This window comes from Peromyscus leucopus, chromosome 16_21 (assembly GCF_004664715.2).
Source record: "Peromyscus leucopus breed LL Stock chromosome 16_21, UCI_PerLeu_2.1, whole genome shotgun sequence".
Taxonomy (NCBI): Eukaryota; Metazoa; Chordata; class Mammalia; order Rodentia; family Cricetidae; genus Peromyscus; species Peromyscus leucopus.
Genome location: NC_051084.1, coordinates 20,796,163 through 20,819,179, shown reverse-complemented (window position 1 = coordinate 20,819,179; position 23,017 = coordinate 20,796,163). Strand labels below are relative to the sequence as shown.

The 23,017-nt window shown below is 52.4% G+C and overlaps 1 protein-coding gene across 2 annotated transcripts in view; it reads left to right on the top strand.

Moving 5' to 3' along the window:
- The window catches only part of Bcr (BCR activator of RhoGEF and GTPase), a 132,930-nt gene extending 111,214 nt beyond the window's left edge, over nt 1–21,716 (top strand). For both annotated transcript variants that reach the window (XM_028874209.2, XM_028874210.2), the window contains exons 15-23: nt 815–912; nt 2,986–3,117; nt 12,333–12,392; nt 13,482–13,591; nt 15,182–15,321; nt 16,693–16,827; nt 17,791–17,896; nt 18,403–18,565; nt 18,949–21,716. In XM_028874209.2, the coding sequence (XP_028730042.1) occupies nt 815–912; nt 2,986–3,117; nt 12,333–12,392; nt 13,482–13,591; nt 15,182–15,321; nt 16,693–16,827; nt 17,791–17,896; nt 18,403–18,565; nt 18,949–19,038 (1,034 nt within the window). In that variant the 3' untranslated portion in view covers nt 19,039–21,716. The remainder of the gene's footprint in view (nt 1–814; nt 913–2,985; nt 3,118–12,332; nt 12,393–13,481; nt 13,592–15,181; nt 15,322–16,692; nt 16,828–17,790; nt 17,897–18,402; nt 18,566–18,948) is intronic.
- Nucleotides 21,717–23,017: the final 1,301 nt, after the last annotated feature.

The window sequence follows — 23,017 nt, the reverse complement described above, 5'->3', positions numbered from 1 at the left end:
CTCTGGTCCACTTTGTGACTGCTTGCCGTCAGCCAGATGCCATTCTCCACCAGTGTCCCAGTCTGTATTCGTCTGGACTCTGGACACTGCCATTAATAACTGTCCTGTTCCACCACACTGTTCCCCTTGCCTTATCAGTCACATGTCATTATCCACTGTGGCACTTGGGTATCATCTCGGTCTATCTTTGACATGGCCTCCCCGATCCCCGCCCCCAGGCCTCGCCTACTCCTCATCCGGGGCTTTCCTAAGATGCGGAACCCCTCCCCCCCCACCTGTCGTTCCCCACGTACACTTGACCATGTCACACACAACCAGACAAGTGCCTCCGTCTCTTCCTGTGCCCTGCCCTGGTGGGGGACTTCCTGAGCCCTAGCTCTGCACTTGGTGAAATTCCTGTCAGGGTCTGCTCAGATCCTAGGAGCTTCCCCTAGGCTCCGGTTGGTTGCCTCCTTCTCTCACTCCCAGGATAGGAGACATCCGCTGTGCTGTGGCCCTCTCCATGCAACACAGCACCAGCCCACCCTGGCTTCCAAGGCCATATTCGCCTTTCCCCCTACACACCCGGCATAGGTTGCCTGTCACTGAAGGGACTTCAACGGATGCTGAGTGTGCTGTGAGAAGTCCCGTTTCCCAACTCCTCTGGCAGGACCAGGGGTATTGCCTGAGGGCTGGTGTTTGTGCCAGCCACTGTTTAGGTTATTCTAAGAAGAAAAAGTGTTCTTTTTCCTGATTTTTTGTGAATAACGTTTGCTCCTAAGAAAAGCTGGTCATATGGAAAAGTGGTCACCCTAACCCTGTCACTTCCTCCCAGATCTGTACTGCACCCTGGAGGTGGATTCCTTTGGGTATTTTGTGAATAAAGCCAAGACTCGAGTCTACAGGGACACGACCGAGCCGAACTGGAATGAGGTGAGGAGGCTGCCTCCACCAGGATGTTTTCCACAGATCTTAATCTCCAGGGGCTCCCGAAGGGCTTCCCCACACTGCTGCCAGCATTCCTGGAATCTCCCAGAGGTTGGTGGGGTGGGGGTGGGGAGGCATGTGACACAGCCAAGAGATTTTTATCTCTGTGTTCCTCGGAGTCTTACCCACCCACTCCCAGCAGAGAAATACCCCGTTTTTTCCAGAGAACTGTTTGGAAAGAATACTTTAAAAGGCTTTTTGACTCCCGCGATAGCCTATTGTATAGTTGTTAGGTTTCCATTTTCCGGTTTTCCTCTGAAGCTTGAATGAGCTTCTGTGGTTATTCCGGTTTCCAGAGTTCTTGGGCCCTGCCTGTCAGGGTTGTAGGCCGGGCTCCCCAGAGCCCCCTGGTCTGTCTCCAGGGTCCCTGTATGTTTGCCTTGAGGTACTAACTCTGCGCAGTCTGTTGTCTGTAGTTGCCAACCTTGGACCTTAGGAGTGTGCATGAAGTGCTCAGACCTCTAAGTGGCCACTTCTGGTCTCTGCCGTTGCCGCCACCCTAAAGAACCTTGATTTAGTTGGTACAGTAGAGCAGCGGAGTTATAGAGCGGCCTCCCACCCCTTGCCCGCCGAGGAGTGAATCACGAGATACCAGGCACCCTGGTCTAGTCTGCCTTGGTCATGTGGCCTAATAGGAGGACCGTGGGGCCAGATCCCAGGTCTTGCTATATAGCATCCCCTCATTGTCTGTCATTACAAATATTGTTTAAGTAGGACAAAGACACAAGGGAACCAGTACTTACCTCTCTGGTCATCTCAGCTATGATAGTGGCAGGATAAAGCCACATGAGACTTGCTCGGTACATTCTTGCAGTCCCAGTACATGGGAGGTAGAGGCAGGAGAATTGCCTAGCCTTCAAGGCTAGCCTGGGCTACATAGTGAATACCAGGCCAGCTCCATCTTTAAAAAAAAAAAAAAGCTACAGGAGACGCATTGTAGAAGGCCTCCAGAAAACAAGGGGACTGGGGGATTGTGACCCCCTCAGAAGCCTCAAAGATGGATTCTAGGTAGGTTGCAAAAGGTCCAGGTAGGTGTCATCAGCCAAAGCTCTAGGGGGGCATGATGGGAGGTCTGGGTCGCCTGGTGTGTACATGCAGATCATCCAGGGAAGTCCCATACCCCTGACACATCTTCCCAGAAATAGCTACTCTGCCCAGCAAGAGCCGTGCATGCCTGCATAAGCATGAATAGAAAATGAAGGATTCACTGGAGGCTCAGCAGGTTGATAGAGGAGCAAGTTTAACTCCACAAGTGGCAGACAAAGCTCACAGGACCATTCCAAAGCCTTCTGTTTGACCTTCCATGAATTACACTTTTTAAAAGAGAATTTACTGAAACCAGAGCTCGCGTTTGCTGAACACTGAATTGTACCCCTAGCCTCAATTTCATCCTTCAGGCTTAGGTTCACAGCAGAATTAAGAGAAAGGGCAGAAATTCCCATATACTCCCCACTATTAAAATCCTATATGTTGTAATTCACCTACATCAGCAGATCATCGCCCAAAGGCTACAGTTGATGTTAGAAGTACACGCTGTGGATTTTCACAAATAAATGACGACATGTGTCTTCCATTATAGTACTAAACCAGAATGGCTTCACCGCCCTAAAAATGAACTCACCTCAATACCACCCAAAGTTATCAAATATCTGTCTCTAACAGTCAACCCAAGATCCTGGCGCCTCTAACAATCACCCCCAGATTCTGATGTTGTTGGTATCAAGACCATGCTTTGGAGATAGATGCTGATGTACCAAGTTTGAAATAGGTTAGAGAGAGTTTAAAAGCTTCCAGAAACATCCAGTCAGAGAACCACAGTGTGGTGACAGTGATGCCCACAGGGATGCTCACAAAGGCCCCAGGACCAAGTGAGGAGAGTTGTGTGAGGTCCAGGTCCCTCTGGGGCAGCAGGGGTACCATTTGTTGTTCAGCCGTGGTTCAGACACGGCGATGAACTGCCACATCCTTGGTTGGACCTGTTTGTTCGTGGGTAACGTTCTTTCTTTCGGGGAACCACAGGAGTTTGAGATAGAGCTGGAAGGCTCCCAGACCCTGCGGATACTCTGCTATGAAAAGTGTTACAACAAGATGAAGATCCCCAAGGAGGATGGCGAGAGCGCAGACAAGCTCATGGGGAAAGGTCAGCTCCAGGTGAGCCCGCCCCACCCCGACCCTCTGGGTGCTCCGGGGGGGCCTTTCCCATGGGAGGCTGCTAAAACAGCCTAACTCCTGGGATGGAATGGAGAGCCAGCCCAGTCAGTCACGGGTCCTTCCTTCTCTCTGTCTGTCTGTCCTATCGTACTGTCTCGTTCCCCAAGATTTTCTGTTAGACTTATTCTTCAGCTGAAGCCATAGCTTCTCTCGTGGTTCTAGCAGCCCGCAAGCAGATGGTCAGGTGGTGCTAAAGTTGGTTATGAAACCATCTCTCTTTGGAAAAGTTAGAATCCCAGAGCCTACTCCTCTTCTGTCCGGTGTATAGGCCCAATTTTCAGCCGCTTTCCTGAACAGGGTACACACAAGTACTCCCCAGAGTTAGCATAGGAACCCCCAGGAAGGCCAAGAGACTATGTCCATACGGGACCAGCGCAGGGTCCCCAGGCCTCAGGAAGGGCCACTTGGACCCTCTGTCCTTTGGAACTAGCTTTATACAGCCCCAGAAGCATCACCGGTGTTCCGCTGCTTCCTGGCAGACTGGAGCTGATGCCACCTGCTGTGAGTGTCTCATGGCTTTGCCTGACCGCTCTGTAGGAGTAGCTAGGAGGAAATCTGGACTGCAGCTGGATGGACTGCATGTGCCTAGTATGATCACATGAACTCTAGTGTTCAGAGGCCAGTCTGGTGTTGCAGAGAGCAATCCTTTTTCAAAAATAAAAAAGGTGTAGTCTCTACTTTCCTTACAAGTGTGACTTCTTTCTGTGGGGTATTTATTTGTTTATTTATTTCATGTGTGGGCACGGCATCCCAGAGTAGGCATGTAGAGGTCATAGGACATCTCCTTCCACCTTGAAGCAGGGTCTCTTGTCTCTGCTGCTTTGCTGAGTATTCCAGATGAGCTGGCCTGTGAGCTTCCAGGCAATCCTCCTGCCTCCTCTCTCACCATCCTGCTGGTGCGTCTTACTCCATGCAACGCAGCCCAGCCACTCTGTCTGACCTCTTACTCCCACGGAAGTGGGTCAGGTCTTGAGTATGGCACCCCACTGCCTAGACTTTCTACCTCGGTGTGAGGCCCCTTAGAGGAGAAAAGAGACACCTGTGAGAGAGCTCTATACACACCCACAAGCGCCAGGTTCCTTCCCTGGGGGCGAGAAGTAAGATTCACCTTGTGATAAGAACAGTGTCAGGAGTGGGGAAGTCACTTCTGTGAGAGGCGGGGACCCATCCTCTTCCCTCAGATCAGCAGGTCTCTGCCCCCTGCCTCTCTGTCCCCTGCCTGGCTAGAGTCTTAAGAGGTGCAGGCTGCTGCCTGGCTTTAACTGTGGAAGTGTGTTGGGGGACTCGGGTGCTTGGGGCCTCAAGGGATTACCGTACACCGAGAGCAGACTGGAGAACAGAAATGTTCCTCTAAGTGTCCTGTCCACGCTCAGCCAGACAGTTGCCACTAATCCAGCCAGCCACAGAGTGACCACACTGCCCCTGGACACCATGATGGGTCTTTTTTTTTTTTTTTAAGATTTATTTATTTTTTATCTTATGTGTATAAATGCATGTTTTGCCTGCATGTAGGTATATGCACTACATGTGTGTCTGGTGCCCGAAGAGGCCAGGAAAGGGTACCAGGTCTCCCGGAACTGAAGTTGCAGGTGGCTGTGAGCTGCCACGTGGGTGGTGATGCGAACTGAACCTGGGTCCTCTGTGAAAGCAGTTAAGTGGTTCCAGCCACTGAGCGACCTCCCCAGCCCCAGTATTGGTATTCTCTGTCTGTCTGTTACCATCATACTGTCTCGTTCCCCAAAGATTTTCTGTCAGACTTGTTCTCGCAGCTGAAGCCGTCGCTTCTTAAAGAAGTCAGGTGTTTGCGCATCTACCAAGCCACAGTTACAGATGGAATGAATGTCTGTCATGGCGCATGACAGGCCCTGTGTTGTGTGCCCTATCATTCCATTTTTCTGTAGTGCAGCGTGCTTGAGGCAGGTTACTCAGGGAGAAAAAGGACTTCATTTTGCTCCGTTTTGGAGACCGAAAAGACCATCATATTGGTAGTGATGTAGAAAGAGGAGGTTGCATCTTGAAACGGCAACCCTGGCGGGGGGAGGGGGTGGGGTGGTAGTCTGGGTATCAGGCTTGATCTTGCAACAACTTGTCCTCACTACCTCCCTAGAATCCAGGTGTCCCCTCAGAGCTTCTTCTCCCAAAGACACCTCCTTCGGTGGCTTTAGGACCTCCCACTTAGGCTCCACTTCTGAAAGCACCCACCCTCTCCAGGCTGTCAAATGGAGGGCTGGGTCCATCCAGATTGTAGCTCGAGCTTTCTCCCATGGTACTTACAGCAGATCTTTTTTTTTTTTTTAAGAGAAGGGAGTGAACCCAGGACCTTGCATGTGCTAAGCAAGTAGTCTACCACCGTTCTACAGCCCCGTCCCTTCCTTATTTTGGATGGAGACAGAGTCTTCCTGATTTCTTTCTTTTTTTTTTTTTTTTGGTGTTTCGAGACAGGGTTTTTCTGTGTAGCTTTGCGCCTTTCCTGGAACTCGCTTTGTAGACCAGGCTGGCCTCGAACTCACAGAGATCCGCCTGCCTCTGCCTCCCGAGTGCTGGGATTAAAGGCGTGTGCCACCACCGCCCCGGCAGAGTCTTCCTGGTTTGCCTAGGCAGGCCTTGAGCTCACCTACAGGCCGACTACCTCAGCCTCCGTCGTAGATGTGGGGGGGGGGGGGGAGATCAGGTGTGTGCTGCACCCAAGTGCAATAAGACTTGAAGGGTGCTCATTTGACGTTCAAGGAGATGCTTTCCCAACTGTGTCAGGTCCTCCGGTGAGCAGTACTGTCTGGGACTTGTCAGGAACAATAGCCATTGCTCCGCTCCCCTTCTCCCTCTTGGTATGTGCTCACAACCCAGGCATCCTTCACACACACCCCAGCCCCTGGGACCCTCTTGGAGCCTGTATTACCCAGCTTCACTCAGGGGTGATCCCAAGGATGCCAGCAGACTGGGTGCCTGGCTCCTTCGTGGTTTTATCAAGTCCAGCCAAGAGAAATTCGGGGCCCGCTAGTCATCCTGAGTGACTTGAAGTTTCACCTCTGGAATCTTGAGAGCGGCTGGCTTTGAAGCAAGGCCTCTGAGTACTACCACCAGAAAACTAGGGGTCTCAGTGGAAAGCGGACAGAGCTATTCTGTCAAACTAAGCTTCTCTGGAAATGCCTTGCTGCGGTACTGCCATAGGAACAAAATGTTTCTGGATGTGTTTGCTTTTCTGTCAGGGAGTCTTGAGTGCCCTGTAGCCAGCTTAGTGAAGAGAAGAGAGAAAGTTCCAGAGCCAGAGAGCAGTGAAGGCAACAAAGACAGATTCATTCCGGATGCTTCCGAGAGGGAAGAGACACCTTTATATAGAACAGGGCTCGACTCCAGATACGGCACAGACAAGTGGGAATTTACAGCCAAGTGAGGCTCAGTGGGTGGAAGAATACTAATAGGAAATGCCGTGAGGAAGGAGGATTCTGGCTAGACCAGCCTAATGGGATTTTTGCTCCAGGAAGGTCAGGTAAGCAGATAATACCTAGAGGAAGGTAGGAGATAAAGAACCCAACCGAATATCCAAAGGTGGTGGTGTACACCTGTAATCCCAGCACTTTAGAGATAGAGGCAGGAAATCCCAAGACTCCAAGACCAGTCACAATGCACAGTGAATTAATGGAGGCCAGCCTGGCCTTTAGGAGACACTGTCAAAAAAACAAAACAAAAACCTGGGGGCAATAGGAGGGAGAGATAGTTGATCTGGCGGCTTGAATGTTATCTCCAGAATCCATGTGTAAAAAAGAGGGGCAGGGATAAAAGCCCAGTATAATGACATGCTTCTGATCCCAGCACTGGGGGAACTGAGGCAGACAGATCCCTGGGCCTTGCTGGCCAGCCAGCCTGTCCTTAGGGCAAGTTCCAGGCCAGTGAGAGATCCTATCTTAATGAAAACAAGGTGGATAGCACCCGAGGAACGACAGCTGAGGTTGGCCTCTGGCCTCCACAAACATATATACATACACACACAAAATAAAGCACCCCTAAATATATATATATATACACACACACACACACACACACACACACACACACACACACACACATGCACGCACACACACACACACATGCACGCACACGCACACATAATCTCAGGATAGAGGTTTTTAGTAAAACTGACTTAACAGGATTCTTACTCAAATTGGGTTTTTGAGAATGTGCCCAGGGATGGAGCGGTGTTGAACAAAAAGCTCAGAGTCTGTGTGGTAAAGAAGCTGATCTCTGTCAGCTCCCAGCCCTGCCATGCCCTGTGGGACCCAAGTGAGTCATCACCCCCTCACCCTCCAGTGTTGTTTCCTTACGTAGCTGGTCGGAGTGGGAGACATGATGCATCTGGAGCTCAGTGATGTGTCACTGGGACCTGGTCAACATTTGATGCTATTATGTTATTGTCATCGTCATTGTTAGCGAAGAGGCACTGGAGACAGCCGGATCCTGCTCCGGCCCCCCGGGTCATGAGGATCTATCTCAGCCATGGTCTGAGAGATGAATGGCCTCTGGAACCTCATGAAACAGGAAGGAACCCAAGTGCTTGTAAAGGGTCTAGATGACTCATGGCCGCCTCCACAGTGGCTGGCTGGTCTCCTGGCAACAGGGGCTTGTTCGTGTGATCTCAGGAGGAAGGAAGCAGGAGGAGGAGCCATGGACACCCATGATGCCCTGACACTCCAGTCTGGCTCCGTTCTCCTGCCTCCTGGCTTATTCTCACCTGCAGATACTGTTTTCTGGGTTAGGTGTACCCGGGAGAGACGTCCGTGACTCATTAAGGCCAGCCTTCCTGAACCCAGGCTTCCCCGATGACATCAGTGTCTTCTTCCCTGTGTGCCATGTGGGTTGGGTGCCTAGCTGTCCGTTTCCTGCTGCTGGGAGTTGGTAGGGATGGCAACCTTGGCTCAGAATCTGAGTAGAGGGGCTTCCTATGAGATAAGGCTTTATGCTGAGATGAAGAAGGCACAGTCCTGGATATCCAAGAGAGGACAGGAGGAAGTCCAGTCCCGGGCAGGAGAGCAGGGCCCAAGGGAAGGGCCAGAATGGGAACTGGGACTCCAGCGGTGCTGTTCATTCACATCCCTGGACAGGAGGTGTCGGACTCTTTCGAGGTTTAGATGCTGCCTCGGCATGCTTTTTGCTCCGTAAATGTTGTTATTGAACACTTAGTCCAAGCACCATAGCCTGGCCGGGCGGTGATGGCGCACGCCTTTAATCCCAGCATTCAGGAGGTAGAGCCAGGTGGATCTCTGTGAGTTCCAGGCCAGCCTGGTCTACAGAGTGAGATCCAGGACAGTCACCAAAACTACACGGAGAAACCCTGTCTCGAAAAACTTAAAAAAAAAAAAAAAAAAAAAAAGAACCATAGCCTGAATCTGTGGTTTCTGTCTACCCCACCCCCCAATACATGACTGTCTTAGGTGAGTTACCAGGTCCCCACTTCTCTTCCTGAAGATGGAATTCCACAAGAGAAAGAGTAGGGGTCTCCCTCTTTCTGAACCCAGGATACATGAGAGCCACTGGCCAGAAAGAGAGGGCTGTGGTGGCACTGATCTGGGACACGGTCACCAGGATGGTGCCAGCTGTTCAAAGAGTCACCCAGCAAGGAGAACGGGAGCCCTCACGTGCAGTATGTACCCAAGACCTTGGCCAGGGTCCTTTTCAAGATCGTCCCAAGCTTCTGTGGGTTATCTAAACACACAATACACAAGAGCCTGCTGTATTGCCCTCATGAGGAAGGACCTATATGCCAGGCTTCAAGAATGCCATAACATTTATCCCCAAGCTCTGTGATCCAGAGTAGAGAGACTCAAGAACGATACTACAGATGCCCCGAAAGCGAGGGCCAGCCTGCACCAAGGTCACACTGGTTCAGATGGCACTGATGGTGGCCCAAGGTCAGGGCACAGGGAGACTGTCACAGGATGGGACACTAGCTGTATCTTCAGGGAGAGATTTCCCAAGGTAAAGACATCAAGTTTTACACCCAAGACTAGCAGTAACCCAGGATTCGTGGGGATGCTTGAGCTGTAGCCTGGTGGGATGTGGTCAGGACAGGGACAGGATCCTGAGAGCATCATCCTCAGCCAGGGCCACCATCCAAAGGAAACCATCAGACCCAGCAAAGCCCAGGGCCCTTGGAGATTTTCTCCCTGCCTCTTCTCTTCCCTCATTTCCATTCACATACTTTCTAAGCGGAATAATTCCCACAGCCCTGTTCCTTCTTGGGGAATAACGTCATATCAAGCATATCAAGACATAGAATCTTGTCTTTTCCCATTTTCCCTCCTGTACCATCTCTTCTAACCTCCTAGTGTCCTGCTGGGGTTATCGCTCAGATTCCCACAGAGCCATCTGGGTAATGATATCTTTTGTCTTTAGAGTTTTGTTCATTCTGCACATTTCCTGTCAACAGAATCGTACCAGAGATAATCTGTGACTGTTTTTTTTTAGAGACAGGGTTTCTCTGTGTAGCCCTGTCTGTCCTGGAACTCACTCTATAAACCAGGCTGGCCTCGAACTCAAAGATCTACCTGCCTCTGCCTCCCAAGTGCTGTGATTAAAGGCATGTGCCACCACCGACCAGCTGACTTTTTTTTTTTTTAAGTTTATCTACTTCTTGGTATTATCAATAGTAGCTAAATAAGAGTAACCTGTCATGGCCTACAGTTTTGTTTCTCTGATTACTAGGCTGTTGTGATTGGTGCCGCTGTGGACCATGGCATTGGTATAAGTCAATCTGGCCGACTGCTTTCCAATCATAGGTAGAGGAGGCTCCAGGGCCCATTCAGTGTCTGCTCCAGTTGAACTCAGGCATTCCCCAGCTTGTCCTTCTGTGTACTGAGCAGTTTTCTAGGCAGGCCTCTGAGCAACCATCCCCCAGACCCACTGACTACAGCTCTTGGAAGTTCCTGCCTGATGCAGTCCCAGGGAGACAGTGGTGTTAACAGACTGTCCTTCTGTGACCGCCGTATGAACACGCACCTGCTGGCTGCCCAGTGCCTGGGTGGCACTGTGGTACCTGACAGCCATGGTGGCGCTGAGGGCTTTAGCTTTTCCCTGCACTTGTATGTAATAGCGCTTCCCCCTCGGTCATCAGTTTTTCCAGATCCCGGCCTCTTGCTTGGTTATTGCTCTGGAACTTTAAATAACTGCCTGGCAAAGTGTGCCAGCCTTGAATGCTGTTTGCAGTGTAGCCCGGCCCTCTGTGTCCTGTTATTCTGTACATGGTTTCTGCCCTGCCTAAGCACAGTCTATTCTTTGAGGCCAACCCACCTATTCAAGGCTGCTGTAAGGGTTGAGTGTACCCAGACACCAACATAAGCTACACTTAGGGGTCCCAGCAGCTCTAGGCGGAGTTAGATACTAGGCCTTGGTGCTCGAGAGTGGACAATGTCTAGATCAGCAAGACCCTGGAAGCTTGTGGGGGGGGGGTACGGAACAGGATCAATACTCAGGATGCTCTCTGCCCCCAGTCCATTGATGGCAGTGCATGGGATTTGAAAGTATCAGCTTGCCTGGAAGCATTCTTTCAGGAATGGAAGCTACCAGCTTGGAGTGGACTGACCAACAACACACGTTACTCAGTGTCTCTAAATTTGGACCACAGGAAACCACCCACTCGAAAAGGAGACTCGGGCATGGGAGTAAGGAGACGGTGACCTATCTGAATTCCCGTAACCAATAGGCTCTGGAGCGGGAGCTGTTTTTCCCATATACTGCCCAAAAACAAAAGTGGAATGTAAGGGTGATGGGAAACTGTGACCTTGGCTGGCCCAGCTGTTGGGTGGAGCTTCCCTGGGAGCGCCTGCTCAAAAGGAGACAGAGGTTAGGAGCTCGCCACGGTCCTGCTGGTCAGCTCCACCAGCCGCCTCTTTGCCACCGCCTGACCCCCCGTCGCCATGCAGGGCCTCGTTCGGTTTTTCTACCCGAGCCGGGCAAGCCGGAGCCGGATAGCCTCTGCTGAGAAACGGCTGTGTGCCCGAGGCACTGCCCTGTGGACCCATATCCGATGTCTGGTGTGCAGGGGCAAGGTGGGCCAGTCAGTCAGGGCCCGGGGTCCCGGGTGGGCTGGGAAGGGTGGGACCCAGTCACCCAGATGTCTCAGACGGCCATTCTCCTCACCCTACCGCTCACCCATGTCTTAGGACTGCTCATTCATGGCCTTTGCTCCTCACTGGGTGTCTAGGGGAGAGGGGTCCCCGTTACTCCTGTCCCCAGAGAGAAAGGGAAGGATTTGTCTCACTCCACTTGCTTCTGAAGAAGGAAGGGGCCACTATCCTTGGGCAGCCAAGATGCAGGTGGGGCCCCGGGGTTCCTACAAGGAACCGTGAAGCAAGGACAGGCTTCCCCACCCCACAGATTCCCACAGTGAAGAGAGCTGAATTTCTTTGTAGAAAGAACCTGGGAAGCAGTGGTTGTTCTTTTATTTTTGAATTTGGGGGTCCTAGAGATAAAAAAAAAAAAAACCAGGGACTTTGTGCATGCCAGGGAGAGCTCCAGCACAGCGCCACCCTCAGTTCATGACATGTTTTCAGAAGACTTCGAGTTCCTTATTCGTCTAGCCTCGCTAGTGGCCTCTCTGAAGCCTATGATCGCTCATGGGTGCACACCGAACAGGGGAGACAGAGCTTCTATACATGGCGGCGGCGGTGGGGGGTGGCAGTTATAAAGACTACTTATTCGGGTGACATATAGTAGGTTCCTGTAGACTGGCTGCTGGACAATGGTCTGCAGAGGTCAAAGTTGGGGGTACAGTGAGGCTTCTATCTGATTCGGGGTGGCACTCTATGTCTTTCTGGGCACGGTTGAGGGAGAAAGCGTGATTAGCAACTCTTGATGCTCTGCTCTCTCACAGTCACCACTGAAATTGGTTTTTATATCAGCCTGCCCTCCGTTGGGATCTAGCAACCCCTCTGACAGATGGAAGTGGGACTTAGGCTCCACCTGGGCTGGGGGTGGGGAGCGGGGTTCATGGCGCGGAGCTGTGGCACTCTGAGGTTCCAGGACCATCTAACAGGTCAGTCTGCCTCTCTGGCCATGGTAGGACTCTGCTTCCCGTGTATAGAACAGCATCAGGGTGGCCATTGCCGGGCAGAGCCTCCGAGCAGGCCTGAGGACCTTTTGTAATCGTGCATCTCTGGTTTCAGCTGGACCCCCAGACCCTACAGGACAGAGAGTGGCAACGGACTGTCATCGACATGAATGGGGTAAGTGGCCGGCCACAGGGCTCTTTTTGTGTCTGTTTCCCACTGAAAGTTAAAACAGACCCAGTTCCACCCAGAACGGTCAGAAGAAGGCTAAGCCTGAGATGATGGCCGGAGAGGAGAACGGGCCCCGGAGGAGGAAGGAGTGCCCACCACGAGTGCTGTGTACAGGCAGGAGGGGGGCACCTCCAGAGCAGAGACCCCGTGCATAGGAAGGAGCCCTCTCTATTTGGTGGCCAGTTGCCACCCAGACCCTGCGTGTTCAATCCTGAAAGAAAGATCTGTGATGCTAGGGTCCATCCCCAGGACCACATCTCACCAAACACTTAAGATCCATTGACATCATCTTTGGCTATCCCGGGAAAATATATCCAAAAAGATTGGGACTAGCGCAGTTTTAGAGATTTTTTTTTTTCCTTTTCCTGATATTTGCATGTACATAAGCAGTCTCAGACATGGGACCCAAATATAAATATGAATTTACTATTATCTACTATTTTATAGAGAGTCTACATGCATAGCTGTGGGGTGGTGGGATTTTATGCATCTTAACTCACTCTTGGGCGGCCAGTTGGGTGTGGAACCCTCCACGTGTATCACTTTGGCACTCGGGGAGTTTACAGTTTGTGATTTGCAGTTTAGATTTCCAGATTAGAACCTTCTGACCTGTTCCTTTTGTTGTGGTGGGTTCTTTTTTAGGGGAGGCGGTGGTTGTCCAGCTGTCTTGTCCTCTTCTGCTTTGTTCTGATGATTTGAACTGAACGGAGTACCTTGTGCATGCTAAGGGTGTGCACCGCCACTGAGCTACACGCTCCAGCCCCGCCTGCTTATTTTTTTTTTAAACTATTACTTTAAAAAATGAAGGGAAACAATGAGGGTATGAGAGGAGACTGTGCAGAAGTAAATCCTTTACGCCCCTGGCCACCCCTGGCTCTTACTGACTACGAGGGCTTCCTCCGTCTAATCCTGGGGCCTTGACCTGTCTGCCCTGGGGGTGAAAAGGTTTCTTGGGCTAGGACCTTCAGGGACCCTGAGATCTCAGCCTAAGAGGTCCAGAGGGTAAGAGACCCACACCCTTCCTTTCCCCTGCAGATTGAAGTGAAACTCTCCGTCAAGTTCACGAGCAGGGAGTTCAGCTTGAAGAGAATGCCTTCCCGAAAACAGACAGGGGTCTTCGGTGTCAAGATCGCTGTGGTCACCAAGTGAGTGGTGGGAGGTGTGGGCTTGTTCATGAGGGCCTTCTGCAGGCATGCCTGAGGGAAAGGCCTGCTCTCTTAGGGCACAACCCTGCTGGCTGCCTATGGGGGCCTGGGGGTAGCCCCAGGGGAGACTGTGAGGCTCTGCTTAGCCACAATAAACCTCCTGTGTTTATTGTCAGACCAGCTCAGGAATGTCCTCGCCTCCTGGTCAGGAACTGCCCAAGTGCAGGACTTGCTTCCCTTGCCTGGAATATGTTGTGATCCCAAGTTCCTGTTGAATAATTTGAACCTCGGCCCTTTTGTCGTGAGCCTGTTGCCAGGAGATGCCTGTTTGTTGCTTTGAGGGCAATTCTTGGGGATACAGGCCACTTCCTCCCAGATTTCCATTCACTTCCCCAGGATGGAGTACTGCCCCGACACTGACATGTGTCCAAACACACTCTTGTCCTATGAGAGATTCTGCTTCCAAGCTCTTTCCAGAAAACACGGATGTGCACTTTGGGGGAGGAAGACGCCCCCTCACTTCACCCATGTAACTATGGGATCGGGGCTTGGAAAGGACCTGATTGTGTTTATCTGAGTCCAGGTTCATACCTCCACATAGCACTGGTTCCTATCTTCAAAGCATTCTGGTTCCAGAGCTGTACCAGGAGGTCCAGAGGTTGTCCAGAAGAGAAAGCATTTAAAATGGCAAGGGATCTGGGTAACGCTGAAGACTTGTACATGCAGCATGCCTTAGGATTACTAGTGCTGTGATGAAACACCATGACCAAAGAAACTTGGGGAGGAAAGGGTGTTTTTGGCTTGCAATTCCATATCACTGTTCATCACTGAAGGAAGTCAGGGCAGGAACTCAAGCAGAGCAGGAACCTGGAGGCAGGAGCTGATGTAGAGGCCATGGAGGGGTGCTGCTTACTGGCTTGTTCCCTATGGCTTGCTCAGCCTATTTTCTTACAGAACCCAAAACCACCAGCCCAGGGGTGGAAACACCCACAATGAGCTGGGCCCTCCCCCATTGATCACGAATTAAGAAAATGTCTTATAGCCAGATCTTATGGAGGCATTTTCTCAATTGAGGTTCCCTCCTTTCAGATATCTCTAGCTTGTGTCAAGTTGACATAAAACTATCGAACACACAGCAGATGCAAACCCTGTGCGAGCCTTAGCTCTCCAGGAGCCTCGGGGGATTCACTGCACAGGAGTCAAGGGTCTGGGTCAATATCCTGTCCAGCTTCCTACCTTAGAGGTGAGAGTCTTTATCAGGAGACTCTAGGAAGCTTTTGGTTCATTCACAGCCTGGAAGCTGTACTTCCTAGAGCAGTGTTGCCTAGAAAAGCCTCCTAGGTTGAGAATATAGCTCAGAGTATTTACCTAGCATCTGTGAGGTATGCCCTGAGTGCCCTCCAGCACCGTGGAAGAAAATAACAAGCCTCATGACCTTCCCACGGGGTCATGTGTAACTTGCAATGTGATTGGATACTTCGGGCTCTTAGAAAGTTCCTGATAAAATAGAGAGCTCAAAGCAGGAAGGAAAACTTGCCCGAGCTTACATTTGTGGTCTCAAACTGTACACACCTTCTTCTCCCCCTGCAGGAGAGAGAGGTCCAAGGTACCTTACATTGTGCGTCAGTGTGTGGAGGAGATCGAGCGCCGGGGCATGGAGGAGGTGGGCATCTACCGAGTGTCTGGAGTGGCCACAGACATCCAGGCACTGAAGGCCGCCTTTGACGTCAGTGAGTATTGCCCAGGCAGGGTGGGACAGAGGTGGTGTCCACACTGAGACTCCCAGAGGGCCTGGCACATCACTCTCTACCTTTTCCTTCCTTACTGTCTTATTATTTAAGAGTACAAGACAAAGGCTGGGCATGGCAGTGTGAGCACATACTCTAACATTCAGGAGGATAGACTTTCAGTCTAGCCTGGGCTACATGATGAGTTCCAAGCCAGCTTTAGTCACATAGTGATTCCCCAGATGGCCATACAGTTTGTAAACAATATAAGTCTCTATGTTTACTTGGTTGGGTCTCAGCGGCTGTAGGACTGGCGGGTGAGAGAGATTTGTCCTGACTGTGGGCCAGACAAAAAAACTCTTAACTACACCCAAGTGCTAAGCAAAGGCCTTGAGACCCTTAGAGAGTCAGCCTTAGGTAAGGTTTCTATTGCTGGGATAAAATACCTAGACCAAAAGCAACTTGGGAAAGAAAGGGTTTATTTCAGGTTACAACTCCCAAGTCATAGTCTATCACGGAGGGAAGTCAGGGCGGGAGCCTGGAGACAGAAATTGAATCAGAAGCCATGGAGGCATGCTGCTTACTGAGCTGTTCCTTGTGGCTTGCTCGGTCTGCCTTCTTATACAGAACCACCTGACCAAGGATGGTGCTGCCCACAGTGGTCCAGACCCTTCTACACCAATCATCAATCAAGAAAAGCCTACAGGCCAATCTTATGGGCACATTTTCTCAGTTGAGGTCCCCTCTTCCCAGGGATATCTAGGTTTGTTTCAACTTGACAAAAAACAACCAGCCCCGGGTCCTTAGCCAGCATCCTCAGAGAACAAGTAGACAGAAACAGGACTCGGCAGGACTGTGTACTTAACAGAGACTGTGTGCCGCCTTCCTGACCTGGGGCACCAAGGGCCCAGCACCCTTTGATGAGCCTTGCTGCCCTTTTAGCTTCTCTGGGAAACCAGAGAAGGCTTGCTCTCCATTGGCCACCACAGTCCAAAGAAAATACCCAATAGGACCATAAATATGACCCAAATGACCCCAGGGCCTTCCTGTTAGAAGAAGCGGCCACCCAGGCAGCTGTTCTGTACAGAACAGAGTTGCCTGAGTCCTACCTGGGCTCCATGAACTCTACCTTCTCCTTCTCTGGCCAGCCTGGCTCTGTAGCCGGACCTGCACTTCACAGAGCAGAGACACAGGCAGAGGTGTGAGATACTCTTGCTTCCCCGCAACTCTGCCCAGACCCACACACAGATGCTTGGGAGAAAGAAGGCAAACTACACATTTGTCAGCATGCTGGCGACCTCATTAGCCCGGGCAGGGTTGCAGAAGCCCAGACCTGGGATCCACATAGAGAATCCCTTTCTGTGTTCTTTCCAGATAATAAGGATGTGTCGGTGATGATGAGTGAGATGGACGTGAATGCCATTGCTGGCACGCTGAAGCTCTACTTCCGGGAGCTGCCGGAGCCCCTCTTCACTGATGAGTTCTACCCTAACTTCGCAGAGGGCATTGGTGAGCGTTGACGGCCTCAGCCTTGTGGGAGGCATCTCCCTACCTCTTCTCTCTCCTGGCACTGTTAGGGGAGGGAATCAGAACTCTTCCCCTCTACGCCGGTCCACATTTGAACCCAACCTAAGAGAGTTGGCTGGGTAAGACAAAAACCAAGCCATCTGTGGGTTGTCCCGAGGGCTGCTGCTGCCCTCTCCTCTCAGTGTGGCCAGAGGGTAACCAGTGTCGCCATGGGCACGTCCAGCTGTGGGATCCTGGTAGCCACAGCACTCCTTTCAGTAGAGCAGCATTGAATGGATGGCTTGCCGGGTTCCTCTTGGAACCCCTAACACTCTATCCCCAGGTCCTGGCCCAGTCAAGCAGAGGTTCAAGCCTAACCCTTGACCTTTAGTCAGCCTGAAGGATGGTGCTCAAAGTAGCCACTGGCACATGAGGCAAGCATAGCTCCTACCTCGCCCTTAGGGTGACCCAGCCTGTATGGCCAGTTCACCAGAAGACCTGGGCCTTTAGGCCTGAAAGTGCCCCTAGGGTGCTCATGAAAACAAGGGAAACTCCCAGGGACCGGGGCAGGGGCCTTTCAGCCCTCCAGTTCTCTTTATCCCAGCTCTACATGCTTCCTTCAGAACCTGGGCTCTTTTCGGGTGCTTACAGCAGCAGAAAGTGGCCCTGAGCACAGCTCTGCCCACAGTCAGCAGGGTTAGGACACCTTCTGGACAGGTGCCTAGGCTGCTGTTGTCCCTTTGAGATGAGAGAAGGCATTTCGGGTATCTCCCATGCCACATAAACAACCACCACAGGGTCCTTCTCAGGGGGGATTACCCTAAGCTGTGTGAGCCGCCGAGACCGCGATGGGCCTGAACTCTGTGGCATCTTCCAGCATAGGCTTTGGATCTGTCATCGGATCGCCTCAGGAGAGGGCTCCAGCTTGGGCTATGACCCTGGAAACTAAACTTCCTCTTTCTGTAGCTCTTTCAGACCCCGTCGCAAAGGAGAGCTGCATGCTCAACTTGCTGCTGTCTCTCCCAGAAGCCAACCTACTGACCTTCCTTTTCCTTCTGGACCACTTGAAAAGGTAACGCCTGTTCTCCCCTGCAGCCCGAGACCCCAGGAGACCAGGCACCAAGGGCTTTGTCTCCTTCCCGGGTCTGCAGTCGTTTCCCATTCCAGGGACCAGAACCACTGCCACCCCTGTCCCTCTGCACCATGACATTAAAGCCAGCAGCTAGAACTGCACTTGAACTTGTCCTTGACTCTCAGATCATGGCCCAGAGCTGTCCCAGCTGCCCACTGGCCTTGAGTTCTCTTGATCCAGGGCTCCTCAGACTCGGGGGTGGAGTCTTTTTGTTTGTTTGTCTGTTGTTTGTTTTCGAGACAGGGTTTCTCTGTGTAGTTTTGGTGCCTGTCCTGGATCTCGCTCTGTAGCCCAGGCTGGCCTCAAACTCACAGAGATCCACCTGGCTCTGCCTCCCGAGTGCTGGGATCAAAGGCGTACGCCGCCATGGCCCGGCTGGGGTGGAATCTTTACCTCTGCCCTGAATGTAACGTTGAAACAGCACCCTCTGCCTTGGCCTTGCACAGGGTGGCCGAAAAGGAGACGGTGAACAAGATGTCCCTGCACAACCTCGCCACAGTCTTTGGCCCCACGCTGCTTCGACCCTCAGAGAAGGAAAGCAAGCTCCCTGCTAACCCCAGCCAGCCCATCACCATGACTGACAGCTGGTCCCTGGAGGTCATGTCCCAGGTACAGGAGACCGTAGTCCACGTTACCCTGACTTGACACACGGGGCCTCAGTCTTCTTAGTCATGCCCACCTCTCCTGCAGAGGTCGACCCCCTATGACTGCGAGGGCCAGGAACGAAGGACCCTGGCCACTTTGATTCCCTCGGGACCCGAGTAGATTTGCAGGGCCCAAGGCCCAGCCCACCTGCTGGTCTCTCAAGTGTGCACAGCCTAGGCCTTAAGACGTCATCGCGTGTAGGCGGACACCCGCCTAATCCGGGGTGTCTTGATGCGCGAGGCTGTTGTCACGAACGGGGTCTCTTAGTGCCTGAGCTGGGTGAGCCTAGATGAGCTTCCCACCCGCAACCTCTTACTTGTTTTCCTCTCCCTTCTCTGCTGGGACAGGTCCAAGTGTTGCTGTACTTCCTGCAGCTGGAGGCCATCCCTGCCCCCGACAGCAAGAGACAGAGCGTCCTGTTTTCCACGGAAGTCTAAAGGCCTGGCGTCAGTCGTCTCATTAAGAGGTCCACAGAATGACCTGGAAACCTGTGACAAGAGACTCCATCCCCGGAGTGCGAATGGGACTCTTCTTGTGGTGTAATCTAACCATTCCCAAGCTCTGGGCCATCTGCCGAGAGACAAGTACCCAAAGCCAAAGGCCAAGGGGGCCTACTACACAAGTCATCCGGGTGTGTCTGCAAAAGCGCCAGGCTGGCCCCAGACTGTACTCTTTCCTTGTTGCCACCAGAGGGCGCCCCAGGCCAGCCCATCTGCCAGCCTGCACACGAGGGACCGGTGGCAGAAAGCGTGGTTTTTACGAAATCTAATTTATCAGAGTTAAAAAAAAAAAAATCTCTACTGGATCATTTGTTCCGATGCACCCTCTCTGGGGAATAGGGACACCACCAGATCCCTCACTCTTGTGTCTTGAATAAACACTGCTGCTGCTTCATATTGTGGGGTGGGGGCCAGCCATGTCCCTGGGTGGGTGGGGATATTCTTCACTGCCCCGACTGTGTGACAAACGGGGTTTGAGATGCTGAGTCAACGCAGGGGGGGGGGGGCGCCTTCACTCCTTGCTGCTTGCTCTGTCTTTCTACAAAGATGTCTGTGCAGAAGTAGGTCAGGCTCCTCCTGTCTGCTGATGCTCCTGTTTTAGCTGTTCGTGCCCTTCTCAGGAGGACGCTCCATCGCAGCCCAGAAGTGTCCAGGGGCCAGACACGGGGTGGGGGGAAGGAGACCCCGGCCCTGCACCTTACCATTCCTTCTGCAGGGAGAGTGGCCGTGCCCACTGATCTTTACTGCCTGCCTGGTACCCATGTCTCCCTTTTGGCTTACAAAGGCTGTGACGTCTCTGGCCTGGCTCTAACTGCTCTCTCTCTCTCTCTTTCTCTCTCTCTCTCTCTCTCTCTCTCTCTCTCTCTGTGTCCCCCGTCATCCCACATCCACATCACGTCCTTTCCCCGCTCTCGACTGAGCAGACTCGGTTAACTTTTGTAGGAGTTTCTGCTCCGAAGCAGCAGCTTGCTCTAGCGGCTTGTTTTAAAACTTTGATCCGAAATAGCTTTTGATACTTGAATATTTTTAAGTTTTATACATAGTTTCTAATTTTTTTCCTAACGGATTCAGACACCTAATGAGATACTAGAATGTACACCGTGGACGGGCAGTGTCCAAGCAGCTTTTCTTGTCTTCCTTCAAGAACCAGCTTTCTTTCTTGTTAGGAGTCATTTCTGATGTCCCTGGAACGTCAGAAACTTGGGAAGAAGGTTAGGAAATTCAGGCCCGGGGGTGGGAGCAGATGCCCCAAAGCAGACTGAAAGCTAGCCCATCTTCTGCCCCACCCTCCATTCCTTGTACCTGGGCGGGAGTCGGGGTCGTCTCTTCCTGACCACCCTCCGTAGTGAAAAGAGAAAGGGGAAGCCGCCAATCATCTTCCAGAAAGAAATCCAGAAATCCTTGCATTGTTTTTAAAATGGTCTTGGAATCCCACACTTGGGAGGTTGAGGCAGAATTGCCATGAGTTCAAGACCAGCCTCGGCAGCGTAGAGCTAGCTGATCAGGCGGCCGGCCAAGGCGCCAGCGGTGCAGGGCTGTGGTACAAGGGGCTTGGAGTAGACAGGGGAGAGAAGAAAGAGACCAGTAGACTTGAAAGCTGCGCCGCTCCTGCAGAAAGGCATGACTTGGGGGTGTAGGTTGCTTGTCGTGGAGGACTCCTGCACCTGGTCACATCCGCCACAGCCCCTCCCACGCCCGGAAGGTGGGTGTGTCCGCGAACAGCCTCTGCCGACCCCACAGCACGTGGGGATTCCCGAGAGGCAGAGTCATGTATCCCCTACCGTCTGCTCTTGAACCTGCCCAAGGTGTTGGGCAGGAAACAACAGACCCAGCAGGGTCTTCTCTGTCTGCATACAGTGTTTGTTTAGTTGGCTTTTTTTTTCTCAGCAGAGCCACCCTTTGGTCTGCCCTGGAGCGTTTCTGGACCCAGTGGGCTCCCCTGGTTGGGCTGTCCATCTTGGTCCCCCTCCGTGGCTCTGACCCTAGGAGGGGACACTGCTGAGGAAAGCCAACCCCAGCTGTCGTTTCTGCCCCCCCCCCATCTGTTGTCTCTTGATTTGCATCTGTCACCTTGAACTGGAAAGCAATATATCAACGTGCCAATTTGCATCCCCTCGCCCGGCCCCTCCCTTGGTTCACTTTATTTATATAGGTGTTGTTTGAGGATGGAATGATCACTCTTGTGTTGTGCTCCAAGTGTTCCTCCGCCATCCGGCCACGGTGGCAGTGGCTGGGGCTGCCTCTGTTACCATCTCACTCACCACCTTGCAGGCCTGTAGGCTGGCAAAGCCAACGTGGGGCTGGAAAATACACGGGCGGTTCTCCAGGAGTGGGATAACCTAGCCTTCCCTCTGCAAAGAGAATGATGGCCCGGAGTCCCTCGTGGCTGCCCCCCCCCCAAGCATGGCTGCCAGACAATAAAGGAAGAAGTGATGCTTTCTTACCTTGGAACCTGGGTCCTGCCTGGGTAGAGTGGGCTTGGCGTCAGGGTGGTAACCTGGCCTCCCCGTGGGTGGATGGTCTCTTAGCTGCGATCTTGCTTTTGAGCTCAGCTGTTTGTACTACTCCTGTGCCGGAAGGACCGTGGACACTCTCATTAAAGTCTCCTGAGACTACTTCAGTTTGTGGTGGTTTCTAGTCGGTCAGTTGCCTCTGGGTTTGAAGCCCCCTGCACTCCTGGGGCTTGCCAAAACTGGAAACTGCAGCATAGGGAAGCACCAGTGGACAGAGCCCTTCACTGTCCAGCCAGGCCATCAGTGAGGGAGAAGGGGTCTGCGCGTACCACTGTGGGAAGGCCTGGTTTACTGGAATTGGGTGCCCACAGGCAGTTGCCAGGCAAGCCGTTTCAAGATATGGAGTAGTTAGTAGCTGAGTCCTCAAGCATGGGGCAGTCTAGTTTGGGGAAGGAGCATAGCCTTGGCTAAGGGGGAGAGAGAGAAACCGCATAGGAAGTCAGTCTTGAACTGCACGTGGGAGAGACGGCAGTAGGGTTGTTGACCAATCTTGCTTGTTTTGCTGGGACCTGGTTCTCGCCTATGCCCATGCCCCTGTCTTAAGCCCCTAAGCCTGCTGGGATTGCAAGTTGGGGCAGCTGGACCCTACCTTTGTATGGCACGTAGAGTGGGTAGATGGTCTTGGCTCTCAGAAGCCTGCTTACAGGGAAGTTGCATCTGGGGAAACGGGCATGTGACATGGGTTCTTTCTTTGATGGTGGTGGCTTGGGAAGAGCCTTGCCGTGGCCATCACATTACCTTTGCCAATACCTAAATCAAGTCACCGGAATGCTTCCTAGAACAAGGCTCACTTGACAGAGACTGCAAAATGGCCAAGGGGGCGGGGGAGTGGGGGAGCTGAGCAATGTGGGTTTTCAGTCAGTGTGACTCCAGCCTGCAGGCTGCTTGGAGTAAGGATCACTGTCGCCATTGCCATTTTGACGACAGTGCAGGGTTACAGAGGTGTTAGGAGTGACAGGGTTGCTCAGGGTAGACGCTCACTGCTCCATTCACCAGCGGACAGGCTGGACAGAGATGGCCCTGAAGGACCAAAAGAGCTGCACCCTCCTCACTCTTCGATCCTGAGCAGCCCCAGCTGCCCTAACCCCATTCCCACCCCACAAGCACATGGGTTGACCTTGGACCCACCCTTCCCAGGAAGCTGTGACCAGGAAGGGCGTCTACTGGTAGGAGGCTAAGTCCAGCCCCTGAGAGGTCACAGTCGGCGCTCACTTTCGTTGTCTGCCCGGCTCTGTCTGGAAAACGTACACACATACATGCATTCATAACCTTTTTTGCATCTCTTACTAGAGGTGGATTCTTCAGGCAAAAGCTGACTCCTCACCATGCTTCTGCACGCCAGAGCCAGGTCTGGCCAAACCCAGATCTGTGGCATGGCCTGGGGACAGGATAATTCACTGTGC